The 14,953-nt window shown below is 41.0% G+C and overlaps 2 protein-coding genes across 2 annotated transcripts; one reads left to right on the top strand and one right to left on the bottom strand.

Moving 5' to 3' along the window:
• The first annotated feature begins 5,854 nt into the window (after nucleotides 1-5,854).
• On the top strand, nucleotides 5,855-6,514 carry neurog3 (neurogenin 3). The gene is made up of 2 exons (XM_035172855.1): nucleotides 5,855-6,394; nucleotides 6,497-6,514. Exons 1-2 carry the CDS (start codon nucleotides 5,855-5,857, stop codon nucleotides 6,512-6,514), a joined length of 558 nt encoding a protein of 185 aa, XP_035028746.1.
• pdlim1 (PDZ and LIM domain 1 (elfin)) lies at nucleotides 6,392-14,321 on the bottom strand. The gene is made up of 7 exons (XM_035173146.2): nucleotides 14,024-14,321; nucleotides 11,883-12,034; nucleotides 11,279-11,363; nucleotides 9,881-10,074; nucleotides 8,878-9,026; nucleotides 8,611-8,728; nucleotides 6,392-7,455 (listed from the first exon to the last, which is right to left on the bottom strand). The coding sequence occupies exons 1-7, from the start codon at nucleotides 14,114-14,116 to the stop codon at nucleotides 7,269-7,271; spliced, it is 978 nt and encodes a 325-aa protein (XP_035029037.1). The 5' UTR covers nucleotides 14,117-14,321; the 3' UTR covers nucleotides 6,392-7,268.
• Nucleotides 14,322-14,953: the final 632 nt, after the last annotated feature.

Here is a 14,953-nt window from a genome sequence, read left to right as displayed (position 1 = left end):
CTGTGTAAAAGTCTACAAGCTGGAATACACATTGTCTGTGTGCAAATGAGGTTTAAAGGTCCAGTGTGTAAGGTTGAAGTGAAAGGGATCTATTGGAAGAAATTGAATATGATATAATCCTGGTGATGTTTTCAATAGTGAATCTTTACCCCAGAATGGGTCCTTTATATTTAAATACTTTATATCTACATCGGAGATACACTGACTGTGTACACTGACTTGACACTTTAAACAAGCCAAGGCAAAACAAAGCAAAGTTAAGCAGAATAAAGCAAAACCGCAGCGCTCTTGCAGCGTGTGATGAGGAGCTGACGCAGCTTCCCAGCTCCCCAACACAAACCAGACTCACAGTCCCGACTAAACAGGTAAATTACATCATGATTTTAGCCTAAATGTTCACTGTTTTCCAGAGGAAAATATCAGAAGACATTTAGGCTTAAAACATGGTGTAAATGACCTTGTTTAAAGTCAAATTTGAATGTCGGGCTTACGGACACTTGGATGACACCACAGGAGCAGTATGGAGGCCTGTTATGTTACATTTGAAGAATTGTTCACCTTTTACTTCAATTGTATTGTATTTGGTTGCAACACTGTTTACCCCTGAAACTCCAGAAGCGTTTTCTGGACTCAATCACTTCACCCAGCCTTCCATCGGCATAGTGGTGAGTAGATTATGAGTGAATTTTCATTTTTGGGTGAACTTTGTAACATTCTCACCCCCCCACCCCTGGTACCACATAAGATTCCTACAAAAAAGGAAAATAATAACAATAATAACAGTTTAAATAAAAGAAGCAAGCAGCCCTTCCCTCCTTACATATTGATTAATGAAACATAAGAGCATATATAATGTATTGGTGGAGTGTACATAATTGGTGAGTGTTTAATTTCTCCTGCCGAGTCTTTAATTTAACTAGATAATTAATTATTTGGCCCAAACAGACTGAAATTCCCCAGATGACCCTCTTGTGTTGTTCTTCCAAAACATCATGAGCCATATAGATGTTTTGGGGCTGAAAGGCAACTTCCACTCTGTTCTTCTACGTGCCGGTTTAAATGTGAAGGCAATACTGTCCTTTGTTTTTCTCCTGATTTTGTGATGACATGGCACCACTCCAAAAATTGCTTTTTCAGCACTTGGTTCCAACGTTATGTTTAAGGTCTCAAAGTTTCATTAGATAAGAAAAACAGACATATTTCCATCTTATTGAAATTGTTAAATTGAAACTCCAGGAACAATCTGACCAGAAAATACTCTTGACTGTGTATTAAATAGTTAGGTATTACTAATTACTACTGTGTAAAAAAACATAAGAGACATTCGTGTATCTTTGATGTTCTGAGTACTGAATATGTTGATGATTCTTTGACTCAACCACTGAATTCGATTGTTCACCTTTAGTCTACTTATGGTTCCCTTATTTCCGGCTGCACACGAAGGCATCACTCGGTGTTGCTTTTGTGAGAGACAGCCAGCGCAAATCGTGGCAGCGGCAGCTCGTAGAGGCACTTCCGGTCGGAACAGATACTGCCACTGACTTGTGAAGGCAGCTGCCACTGTTTGTGACTTATTCCCTGAGATTTATACGTAGTTTATGAATGTTTATCAGCGTGTTACTGTTCTGAGAACCAAGAATAATTGATCTGTATTTCTCCACTTGTATTGTGAAACATGTTCGTGTATGTGGCTGATTCCTTTGTCTTATTTGTACCGATTTTGCTTAAATGTTGTTAATGCTTTGTCTATGTTTTGTGTCGTTGAACTGAAACTTGAAATCACACTGCTGCCAGGCTGCATTATGGCACCTGCCGCGGCAGCTCCCACCTTTGTTTAATGTTGTGAAATGTTGTTTTCCTTTTAGAAATGAAAACAGCGCCTCAGAGCGGCTGAGCGGCGGCACTGCAAGTGTGACTACAATAACAAATATGACACTTATTATTTCTACCTGAGAAAAATTCCCTTTTATTCAGGAAAATGTGTTTTTATTCTTTAAGTTATTGCAGCAGTTTAACCATAAAAGGCAGAAATCGTTCTATCTGACAAAACACCATGACGCTATTTGATAGACTCCACTATTCAAAGACAAAGTTACGCAAAATAATTCCAGAAGTTTCACCACTGTGTGATAAACCTGTCACACAGTTACGTCTCGTGTCCTAATCTCCTGCAGCCTGAAAACCAAGGCTGGTGTCTTCCTGAGAACATGAACCCTTCATGAACTCATTAACCTCTGACTGCTCAGGTCACTGAACCAGGCAGAAAACATATGTATAATTATCATATTTGTCTTCTGGGTTTCTCTCCTCTCCTTTTCCTTTATTGTGTCTGGTGATTATCTCTGTGTTAAGGAAAGTTCTAAATTAATAAAGAAATTAAAAAAATTAAAAAGACCCATCAATTTATTCTAAGCTGTTGTGGGTTGTTTATGTGGACTTCATGTCACCACATTAAAAATGAAATAAGATAATGCTTAACGGGAACTGTTTTTCTCCAGATTTGACAACAGTTGTGTCCAGATCTGCTGGATGTCAACCTCTCAAATGAAAAGTCTCCTCACAAATATGTTTTTTATAAAACATATAATTTTATAGCTGAACATGAGCCTAATGTTAGATTTCATTGGAGATCGTCATCCATTCATAGAAAAGGTACGTGTGTTCTTTTTTACCCACTAAAAGCTACTAATGAAAGCAAAGTTCATCATTGTAAACAAGCGATCAGAAGAAAGAAAAACATTGTGTCTTAGTTGAGGGGGGTGAAAGGGGGCGACATGCAGCCACATCCCCATTCGTGCTTTAAATCTTCAATCTTTACAAAAAGACAAACTGTCTCCAGAGGACAGCTATTCCACTGTAATTGGTGTACACTGTGTTCAAAAGCTGAGGTGAGAGCTACAATGCGATGCCCGTGAAAGGAAACTCCAAAGCACATTAAAAGTGAATTACTTCTTGTTATAAGTGTGCTCGGGGTCATTCTGGTCACGACGCGCGCACCTCTCCAAAAGCGCACACGTCTCCAAAGGCGCACTCCATACTTTCTAAAAGCCAGTCACATTGTTGAGGGGTTTCACAAGAGGTGTACATATGGCATCCGGGTTGCAATTAAATGTTTTAAGATGTTTTTCCTTTCTTGAAGAAGTTTCCTTTTTCTTTTTTCTCTCCTCCCCCGCCAGCTCTTTGCCAGAAGGAACAAGAGGAGGGGGGCGCATTGAAAGGCTGCGCTGCGAATTTGGGATGACAACAATCTGGTCAGCGAGTTGTTGGACTTTGATTGCCCCCTCAAAACGTCCTTCAAACAAAAAGCTGAAGGCGAAAATAAAGCCCCACCTGGTACTTGTGTTTGCTAAAATAATAATAAATAGATTTCGTTTAATAAATAAGCAAAGGGGACTGTAAAGTGAAGTAGTAGAGGAAGTATTAATCAGGAGAGGCGGGCAGGTATCACCTGCTCTCTGGAGCTTACTCAGTTTATTGTTAAATATTGTTAAATCACTTTTCGTAGCAAGTCTGCTCCGATATCTGCGATTTCCACAGCAACTGGGCCGCTAGTGTTTGCCTACACTTTGCATAACAAGCAGGACACTACAGCCCACTGATAAAAAATCAAGGAGAGACACTGGCAACTTCAAACCCACACCTGTCCACGATATCCCAGTATGGATTTGGCATCAATGGTTATTTGTGAAGTGGTCATATTTAGTTTACTTTAGAATTTTCCTGCCTTTTATAACAGCGAGGCACCGTCTCCTATCTCACGGGTGTATTTGTCCAGTTTATTGAAAGCATATGGTTATCAGATTGTTCCCAAAACACATATTTAGACAGAAAGTTAAGGAGAGCTTTTTGTGATCCTTTGTTGGCAAATGTAAACCATGTTCGAGCTCTGTGTCACTCCCCCCCCTTCCCCTCACCACAGCTCACACGTGTCTCCATGTTGCGGAAACATTTTATTCTTCTTTAACCTCCTAACTAAAGTTATATGATTAAATTGTTGTGCGCAACTCAGTTGTGCCAATAATGGACATATTTTTGGACATGTCGTGACGCACAGATGTAGGCTCACATTTCGGGAGCAATCGAGCTTTAATTATTGTCACAGACAACGAGACCCTTTGTACTATCAGTCCACACAACCTGTTTCACGCTGTCAAGTCTCCTTTGTTGTGTGGCCCCATGCGTAATAGTCTTGGTCCAAATAGCGCAGCTTTGCGCCCTAACGCAGTGAGCAAACGTTTGTCCAAACACACGTAGCATTAAAAACGAACTTTTTCTTTGATATAAATTGGATTTTATTCCCTAAAACAGAGACGAGACGCTCTTTCTACCCTCAAATATGAAACTTTTACAAAAGTGGAAATATATTTAATGCCAAACTCTCCAGCACGCAATATACGCACAATAAAAATCCGCCACAGCAAATTTAAATATAAAAATATTTGATTATAATCGTAGAAATACAGTTTTTTACGCATTTTCTCGGAGATTGTTTTGCACTTGAACGTGATTTAAGGACTCAGTCCTCCAAATTGTCATAATCCCTGTGTGCCATGCAGGACATGTGCCAATATTCTGAGTGCGTAAAATGTGCCAATTACCCATCAGGGATAGAGATTTGATAACATCTGCGAATGCAAACTAGCACCTTTCACTTACAAATATTTGTATATTATCAAAAATTTATATTTTGCATTAAATGATACAATCAATAACATAGAGACTCAGACTATTCAGCTTCCAGTAGAGCTGGAGCAGCATCATCTACAATCTGTCTGGTTTGGATGGATCATTTCTATATGTAAAAATAACTTTATTTGTTTCTCTACAGGATTGACGTGTTTTTAGTATTGGCTCGTGAACTTTTCACAAGGTAAGTGGGATTAGTCATGATAATAACTGAATAATATCCTCATCCTGCCTGGTTTTAAAATATTGGTTCCAGTATCTTACAACACAGTAAGATTTCTCCAGATTTGTGTTTGATATTAAATTCCTACAGGAAAAATAAATAAAAAATATAAATATAAGATATAATCATATTAATCATCTTTGGAGCTAAATGCATTTAAATGAAAATGAAGGAACACACAAAGACATACAGTAGTGTGAGGAGAGAGGGAGAGAGAGGAGGAGAGGAGGAGCAGAGGAGGAGGAGAGGGTGCAGGACGCGCACCCTGGAAGCTGATTGGCCACTTGACAGGCGCTGTTGATTCAGGACTCCGCCGGCAGAGAGATAAGATAAAGGCCATATAAAGTGACAGGGATGCGCATCCATCCCTCACCGTCAGCTGCCTCCAGCGACAGGAGAGGATTAACAAGGACGACTGGCTGCCCCTGTATCCAGGCTTCACCTGTCTGAGCACACAAGTAAGTGCAAACACTGTAGATCCAGCTCAAGTTGGATGTTTGTAGTCTATTTGAACTTTTCCAGTTGGATTTTCTAGATACAAGTGAAGTTACAGGTTTAATCTGCCCTCCCTCCGTCTTTCATCACTTACAGAGATGAAAACTTGCCCTGGAAACAAGTGAAATCATCTCAGCACACGTGGCTGATTTGTTAATACGTTAGAAGCTTGAGGGGAAAATGTGGCAATGTTGTTTTCCATAGTGTGAAGCTTAAAATTGAAAAAGACACAGACCTTTAACATTAACATTTTTGTTGTTTTGTTTTTTTTTGGAGAATTTTGTCAAAATAATAGTTCGAGCTTTTCTATTTGTGCACTGCAGTTTGATTGTAGCCTGATTTGATATTAAATTGAATAATAATGCTGCTCATCGTGACCAAGGCAGATATTCTCTCACTGGGACCTTCAAATAAAAATAACATGAATAATCTTTATTTTTATTGTGCAGGATGTCTCCTACAGTCCGCTGTGCCCCCGGTGATTTACGCACATCCAGAGACTCGGCCGCGCGCAGCAGGTTTTCTCCGACGCTCCGCAGCCCCGCAGATGAAGCTGGTGACGCTGCAGAAACCTCTTTTCTCCACAAACTACCGTCAGTCTTCGGAGGAGCAGCGACCTCCAAACCCCCGCAGCACAGAACCAGACAGCGGGGCAGGCGCAGGGTGAAGGCCAACGACAGGGAGCGTAGCCGCATGCACAACCTGAACTCGGCCCTGGACGCGCTGAGGAGCATCTTACCGGCGCTGCCCGAAGACGCCAAGCTGACCAAGATCGAGACTCTGCGGTTTGCGCACAACTACATCTGGGCCCTGACCGAGACCCTGCGCATGGCGGACCAGCACGGGCACACGGCGGGCTACCTGCCGGTGGTGTCGGAGCTCCGGAGCCCGTCCAGCGTCCTGTCCGCAGACTCCGGCTACACGGGCTTGGATGAGTTTGACACAAGAGGCTCTTACACATCAGTCAATGAGAGGAACTGTAGAATCTTTGCAAGAGGAGAAAACTTTTATTTCACTTCTGTATGTGGTGAAAGTTATCTGAGAAACACTTTGCACTTGCATTGATACTTTATAATGTCCATTTTCCTGTAGGGAACAGTAACTGGATAAAACACACGAGTGACATACATCCCCATCTACAGGTGTAGGCTATTCTTTGAAGGCAGTTTAAATCAACTTCACAATCAGTTACTAAACAAAGTCTGTTCAGTTATTGTTAAAATGTATTTTCCACACTGAGCTCTAACTGTCCCCTGAGCCAGCTCCTGTGTTGGAAAGTGTTTTAATGACCGTGTTGCTCTCTTTATTCTTAAACTTATTATCACCAAACGACCATGAAGCACAATCAGTGATGGAGGAAGACAAGAGAAGTGGTTTAAGCTAAAAATATTTATTTGGCAATGATAATCTTAATGTATGTTTGAGATATTTTTCTGCATAAAAATGGGTTTATTTATTTAATAAAAGTGTAGAAAAAGTCTCTGGGTGAAAAATAATTTGATTTTTCATTGTTTGTATGGTTTAAAAGAACACGAAGAACGTGTACAAAGACAAACATGTCCACAAGACAGTGACTGTCATTACAAATGGAATTTTTTCAGGGAGGAAAAAAAAAAAAAAAAGAGATAATTTCATAGTATTCATTAATGTTTCTTTTGTAGAAGCCAAAGTTAATGTGCAAATCAACATTTTCAAACATGTACTTTCTGACTGTCCTGCCCACCAGTGACTGTTCTGAAGCAGAATGTGAGAGAAGACACTTTTACATCTCAGAGGAGTAGCATGAGCTAAATACTGGAATGTCTTGGATTATTTTGTGTGTCGTACAGTGGTGTACAGTCTGAGGCCGAGCTCAGCGAGCGCTCTACTTGGGGAAGACTGTGACCACGTCGTAGCCCTCGGGTGGAGTCACCCGCTCCCGTGCGTGCGTCTCACAATAAATCTGCTCCTCCACAAAGAAATGTCCCTTCTGTTTTAGGTTGATGTTGCAGTCTGTGCAGGTGTAGCACTCGGGGTGACGGAACTTGTCCCTCAGCTTCACCACCAACCCCCTGAAACGTAGATATAAACATCATGTTAAGCTTCGTAAACCTATGTTCCTCATAGGAGCACTGTTAAAAGGTTAGGAGCTATACTCCATGGCTAAATCTACTTGACACCTCAGCATTACACCGGTGAGGGATTGTTGAACATGTCGTTCTAAAAGCTTGGACATAAACCTGTTGCAACAACAGTGTCCACTCCTCTGAAAAGATTTCTGTACCTGACTGCAGAGATTTGTTCTTGTTCAACCCCAACTTCTTTACAAGAAAAGATGTGTCAGCTCAATATCTTCTTATCTCCTCTAAGCTTCTTAAAAATGTTCTAAAGAAGTTTTCTAATAAAACTCTACATCAGATTCATGACGCGTTCTTAGACTGCAGAATTGGTCGCATCTGTGTTCTTATACTGATGAATAGCTTGTCTTGGTAAGTTGAAAGCACATGCCAGTTTTTCCCAATTAGCATAGGTAATCACCCCGCCAATGCCCAGGGCTGTGTGCACACCATAAAGTCTATGGTGCACACACAGAAATCACAGAAACTTAAAAAGAACATTTAAGTAGTCAGGAATGATTAAAAGAAAATCTAAAGACAGTGCCACACTGGACTCAACCCGTTAAAAAACGTGTTATATTTTGTAGTGTCAGCAGTGGACATAAAATACCACAAAAGTCTGTTGTAAAAAACATCTATGTCAAATAAAAGTGTATTGAATCTAACGAGCAAGAGTCCACTCAAATAAAAAAATGGAGTTGTTGAAAATATTTCTGGTGAAAATGAACTAATTCAAGTTCATGTCCAGACAAATAAAAAAATAAAACTCCAGAAAAACAGCTGTGGATTGAGGTTCATCTAGTGGTTGTTACAATATTCAGCCACAGGGAGGAGACAAACTCCACAAACAACACCACTCTAGGGCCCTTTGTGTTGCATCACACACTTTTAGTGACAATGTTATCCAAATGTCAAAAACACAAAGCAAGATAAACAACATAATCAAAAATAACTCAATCTCATGAAGGAGGAGGTGAACACAGATCTGAGCCAATGAAATGGAAGATCTGGATCCTGATGGAGCCATAAATGACTCATCTTGTTCCTTCGTGTACTGCAAATAAAACACACCACCAGTAAAACAGTACTGAGGAATCATAAAATACTTACACAATCCCGGATCCACATTTGTCACAGGTTGGCAACTTCTCTGTATTCCCAAAGGACGAGCCGATCTTCGTCCTCGGTGCTTTCACACTCCTGAACCCGGATGGTTTATCAGGGTCACCTACAAACATCACAGAGGTTGAAAATTGGTTCTGTGTTTACGATAATGTTTTCCTTTTCACTCGTACTTTGTCATTTTAAGCAAGAAATCTATTATCTGATTTAAAGTGACAGTTTATGGAAGCTGTGAATATTAAGCAGGATCGCTACCTGTCTCGAGAATCTCCTGAAGCACCATGAACGAAGCTGACTGCCGAGGAGGTTCATCAGACTCTTGGTTCTCCTGCAGCATCTTGTAGACCTCTGAATCGGCTGCCACAGGCGGCCTAATGCTGGTCTTTGACGGTTCTGAAGGAGCTCTGCAAAACAAGTGTGCTCATATCAGTATGTCCCAGGACGCACATGTCAAAACATTCTGAAGAGGCAAAGACTTAACACCTCCTCTTGCCATGATGATGAAAACATCTGAGCAAAGCTGTGACAAAATACTGTTTAGAACATCGTCTTACAGGCTGCATTCATTTAATTTGACTACAGTTGAGTGACCTCTTCATCCTCGGCCATCATATCCACTTTACTGATGATTTGTAAAGCCATGTTATAAATCACCTAGCCTTTTGAAAGCTAGCTAAAATCTTATAAACTAAATTTTTGCTGAGTAATCTAAAAAGATAAATCCACTAAAATGAACTTATTCCAGCAGTTAGGAGCCAACCTTTTTCAAAAAAATGAAGTTTGTTGATGTGCCTTCACAGGAAACCCCACTCTTAATATCTTGGCCAATAAGGTTATGTTTCGTTTAGTTTGTCTGTCTGTCTGAAAGTTAGCAGGTATACGCAAAAAATACTGGATATGAGTCAGGGAAGAATGTCCCCCTACTGGAACAATAAAGTAGTAAACTGAGATAAATAACTAGGCACCAATACATTTGATTCAAAAATTGCATATCTATATACAGTATAAAAATATAAATCATGGAAATACAAACTGGAGATGTATCAGGAATAATTCGGACATTAAGTTGTACGACTGTGAATTGAAACATACCAGGAGATTCCCTGAGACAATGCAAAGACATACAGTCTAGACTTAGTCAAGATGACCCTCGACCCAATCAAAGACCTTTACAACAAATATTTGCTTTGGGGTCTTAATCTCCACCATGTCTTCACTTGGACTGGACTTGTGTGACGTCATTTCAGGTTTTTCTTACTTGTCGTCGGGCTCGTTGGGCTCAGTGGCTGTAGCCATGTTCTTCACTTCATCCACTGCAGAGTTGAAGTGCTCGATGTTCTCTGAAGAGTAAAGACCAGAGGGGCTGTTGTACTGGTTGGTCACAACTTTTGGGCCAAAACCAGCGAACGGCAGCGCACTCCTGTTGTGGGTGGAGCCTATGTGCTTCATCTCCTGTCAAAATGAAAATAAAAAATGTTCTGTTGATCATTTTTGTGAGTAGCAAAGTAAACAAGTGTTGAGTATCAGTGTGGTATTTGATATTCATTCAAATATCTGAAACATGCAACACACACTGGGTGCAAACTTGAAGTGAGGGTTGTTTTAACCCCTTCAGGTGAACTCGGGATCTTACACATGTACCAACGTGCAGCCTATGAATATTGCTTAACATTTGTGAACACACAACCATCAGTTCTTTCAGCAAAACACTCAACAATGTTTAAACTTTGGAAATAGTCAACTGAAGATGTCAAACCGGTTTTATTTTCTTCTCAAACTGCTGCTTCTAACTTAACACAAAGTCCTGCATCATTAATCTGGATAATATACGACGACAGGCTTTAATTGTAGCTAACCAGTTAATGGTATTTTAAAGACAAACACGTCATGACACTGGTATGCCACCAAAGTGGGCACATAAATACCAACAAATCTAGCTCATGCTTCACAGTGGAAACACGGAAAACCTCCAAATATAGCTCATGCTTCAAGTGTCTGACATCTAAATTACAGAATGCCCCAGAGTCTCTTCAAGCAAGTGAACGCAGACGAAGAAACAATAGTGGTTTAAAAATGTAAAAAAAAAAGGTGGCATCAAAGTGACAGACTCCATACAAGCACTTGAAACATGTGTTATTGCGTGAGTGCGAGAAAATATGCAACATCTGTGACTTGTGAGAAACACACACACACACACACACACACACACACACACACACACACACACACACACACACACACACACACACACACACACACACACACACACACACACACACACACACACACACACACACACACACACACACACACACACACACACACACACACACTTTCCTACATGAATTCATGCTTTGACCTCAACTTTCCACTCAGCGGGCAGGAACTGAGGCTTGCGTCAGACCTTGGCTGATAAACTACCATCTCCTAGGAAACCTCCTGTTGGGAAGTAAACAATGACTTCATCATTGGCATTGTAAAAAAAAAAAAAAAGAAGCCCCACAAGGCATTGTGGGCGTGGTGGGAAAGGAATGTGCAGGCTTCCAGAAACTATATGACTACCTGTAACTGGGAAGGATCCCAGTTTTAATCTAAATGACAGAGTTGGGGGAGTCATTTTAAAAGCTCTACATCCAGGTTTAATGTTGACACACACCCGCGGCTCTGATGCAAGATTCATCTTGTATGGATGTGCCTTCCCCTCCTCCGATGAAAGTGGCGACCACAGTTTAGTTTCTGACCTGAGGAACACAGGAAGAAGAACAAGACTTGAAAGATCCTACAATCACATCATAATTCTAAATTACAGGGTTTGAATGTAACTTGCCTGAATTATTTTTGATTTCACTGTGATTTCCTGTGTACATGAACATGGTGCATTTGTGTCTTTGAATGCAACACCTCTTGTACTTTTGCTAAGCAGGTAACACCACCTTACACCCAAAAGACTCCTTCTTAATTTCAACATCTACCTGCCGGTCAAATCCGCTTTTAACTTCTCTGTTGCTTGATCTGCCATCACAAAGATATGATGTAATGTGCTGACCTGACACAGCATTTCAGCAGAGCTTACCGCACACAGGCTTCTCAAACTAACCATTTAAGTTAAACAAAAGACCGACTCGCCCTTTCAAGAGCGTGAATAAACATCACGTCACTCTCTCTGAACACCACGGTTGTGGCTGAGTTGTCTCGTATTACTCAGGTTTTTCAGGCCCGCGGCTATGCTCATCAGACTGGTGCATGTTACTACATCTTACCTGTCTACGGAGAGCACCATTTCCTCTATGCACCCCTTGATCTTGTTCTGAGCCTCCAAGTGAGTCATGTTCTCCGTGTGCTCGCCAGCGATAGCCAAGATGATGTCTCCGATAGACAGGTTGGCTTGCGCTGCTTTACTCCCTGGGGTGACCTACAACACAGGAGTCAATACTAAATCAACAAATTTAGGTGTACCTTTGTCTTCTTAGATTAAACTTCTGAGACACATTATGTTTTCATCAGCATTTCTATGCTAGCAGGGTTAAGCAAAAATGACCAAAGTAATTTCCATTACATTTTGTTGGGGGTGGAGCATGAACCGAGGAAGCCCATTCAACTGACCCATTCAATTTTTAGAGCAGATCCGGATAAATTAGCAGATCCAGGAATTTTCTTTCCCACTTTCTTTAACATTGCAAGATGGAGCTATATTTTTCACACATTTCCCATAGAATAATTCATGGATCTTGAAGATCAGGCATATTCAGGGAACGGATATCTATGAGTGTATTTGAATTTGGTGCAGCTTGACTGAATTTTAGGCTATTTGTCCTTAGCAGAAGAATGCACTCCACTGAGTGCCATTCTAGTTATATGTGTTTTCATGCTCTTTTGAAATAGAATACAATACAATAGAACGTTATTGTCCCCTTAAGTGGAAACTTGTTTTCGGGTCACCAATAAACAAGCAACTACATGAGAACAGAAAAACAAACAAACAAACAAGAAACAATGACAAACAGTCATAAAAACAAGTGATCGCATAAAACAACAGAAAATCAATGACAGGCAATTAGTAAAACAGACATGTATACACACGGTTGTATTGCACATACAGAGTTTTTTTCATAGCCTTTCTGTGGACTGGGTGTCACTTGGTGGAGTTAGGAATACTTATGGCACTTGGAATAAAGGACGTTTTGAACACACTCTTAGTTGCCAGAGGGACTGGAAGCTGAAACTGACTGAAGAGAGGATGGGAGCTATCTGCCAGGATACACATGGCTTTCTTATATATAACTTTATTTCATTCATCGACCAAACAAAACTATTTAAATGCAAACACAAAATCTCAAATCTTGAATGAAAAGGAGCAGAAAGAAGAATAACCTTATATAATCTGCCCCTCTTTCACAAGCCATTTATTAACAGGGCAAATAATAAACTTTCTTCCTTGTCCTTACAGCAAATAGTTGGCGCAAAGGCTTTTAGGGTATGCTTACCATTTAGTTCTGACAAATAAACAACATGTGAGCATTAAATAACTCACAAAGTTAACTTTTTAAAGACAAGAGACACAATTTAGATTTTAAGTCATATTCCGCCCCTTTCCACACATTCCTTCTCGAAGCTCCTCACCCAACCAGAACCCAGTGCTACTACAACCTGACTCCACTTCGTTTACAGTCAACACAGTGGCCGAGAGGTGTGTTCAGTCAGTGTCTCAAAGAGCGGCCTCTCTGTCCGAGACAAGCAGAGATAAGACCCTGGAAAAGTCCAGGAATTCCTCATGGCTTTGGGTGGAGTGGACCAGCCACTGTAAACACAGCAGCCTCCACTTCGGTGTGAAGTGGCTCAACACAGGAGTGTCACTGTGTGAAACCTGTGAATAAGACTTGAGGTGATGCAGCTGTAAAGTGACAGAACACGGGAGACGGACGAGTTCACGAGCACTGAGGGGTGTCAAAATAAAGGACGTGCTTTTAATTTGAAGTTATGACTCAGAGTGTACATTAAAGTGCAGCCCTGATATATGTAGACTATTGTTTAACCTGTAATGTTACGCTAAAAGCTGATAAAACACAATTCTCCAACTAAAACTTACGTTCTTCATTACCTTGTCTCGTGTGATGTAATGTAAAGGAGGTCCACACGGCACGTTACACTGGGCAGGTCATTAACACCAGTAATTAGATGCCGACGGTATAGCAGCTAACGTTAGCTCCATTAGAATGGCACCAGGTTAGCTTCACTGTGGAGTAACGGTAGCTCTTTTAACTTGAGCTAACGTTAACCAGGCTAGCTGCTGTTCTCAGTGAAACCGGCAGAGGAGAAAGTTTGCCCGGGACAAGGAGCCTCAGGTGTGGCCACACTTCAACAAAGCAGCGGCAGCAGCTAACGAGCTGCGGCACCAACTTACCCGGGAAATAGCCAGCGGCTGCTCGAAGTCCTTTCCCCCGACCAGCCTGAACCCCCAGGGCCCGGGACCCTGCATCACCACCCGGACAGGCATCACTCTCCCTCTGGCTTGTATCTGTAGTTAAAGCGGTGCTGACTGCGGTTAGCCGGGGCTTCTAAGTGCTGTCTGACTCCAGTGGTCCTTTCCGAGCTGTGAACGACATGTGCATCGGTGTGTGAGGAGGGAGGACCCACAGGTTCGAGTCCGACACACTTTAAAACTTCCTCACTGATAACATACAGAGAGCACAGATCGTGTTCTGGGAGGATGCATCACTCCGCAGTGTTTATGTTCACGAGGAAGTGAGAGCACAGGTGAGAACACGAGTCACGTGACCACATGGTTGATCTAAGAAGAGAACTAGCTCCATGTTTATCGTTAACAAATCCAATGAAAAGACAAAGAGCAACACTGAACAGATCTTATTCTCTAATGTACCTTATTCATCTGCACCACACAACTCAAAAATATTTTTTATATAGTTCATGTCTTGTTGTTTTTACTCTTTTCTCATCTGTACCATTTGTAATCATGTATTTGTTCTCTGTTGCTGTGTGATCTTCACATTGCTTGTCAGTGTTTTCGATTGTTTTCCTTCAACTCTTCATTTTCAATCTGTAAAGCACCTTGTTACTGTTTTTAGAAAGATTTATTATACAACGTTTATTATTATAAACAGTCACACGTTACACAAAAATACCCCCGCCCCCCAAAAATACACAATATATATATATTCTTTCTCCTGTATGAGTAATGTATTATACAAAATAACAGTTCTCTACTGTTTAAGGAAATAAATCATTTATATCTTGCCCGTGTGCTGATTATAAAGATTGGGAAGTAGGGTTGAAGGCCGCAGACCGGGTATGGTCATCGTAAGGTATTAAGAGA

Source organism: Hippoglossus stenolepis, chromosome 12 (assembly GCF_022539355.2).
Source record: "Hippoglossus stenolepis isolate QCI-W04-F060 chromosome 12, HSTE1.2, whole genome shotgun sequence".
NCBI lineage: Eukaryota > Metazoa > Chordata > Actinopteri > Pleuronectiformes > Pleuronectidae > Hippoglossus > Hippoglossus stenolepis.
This window is presented reverse-complemented; position numbering and strand designations above follow the sequence as displayed.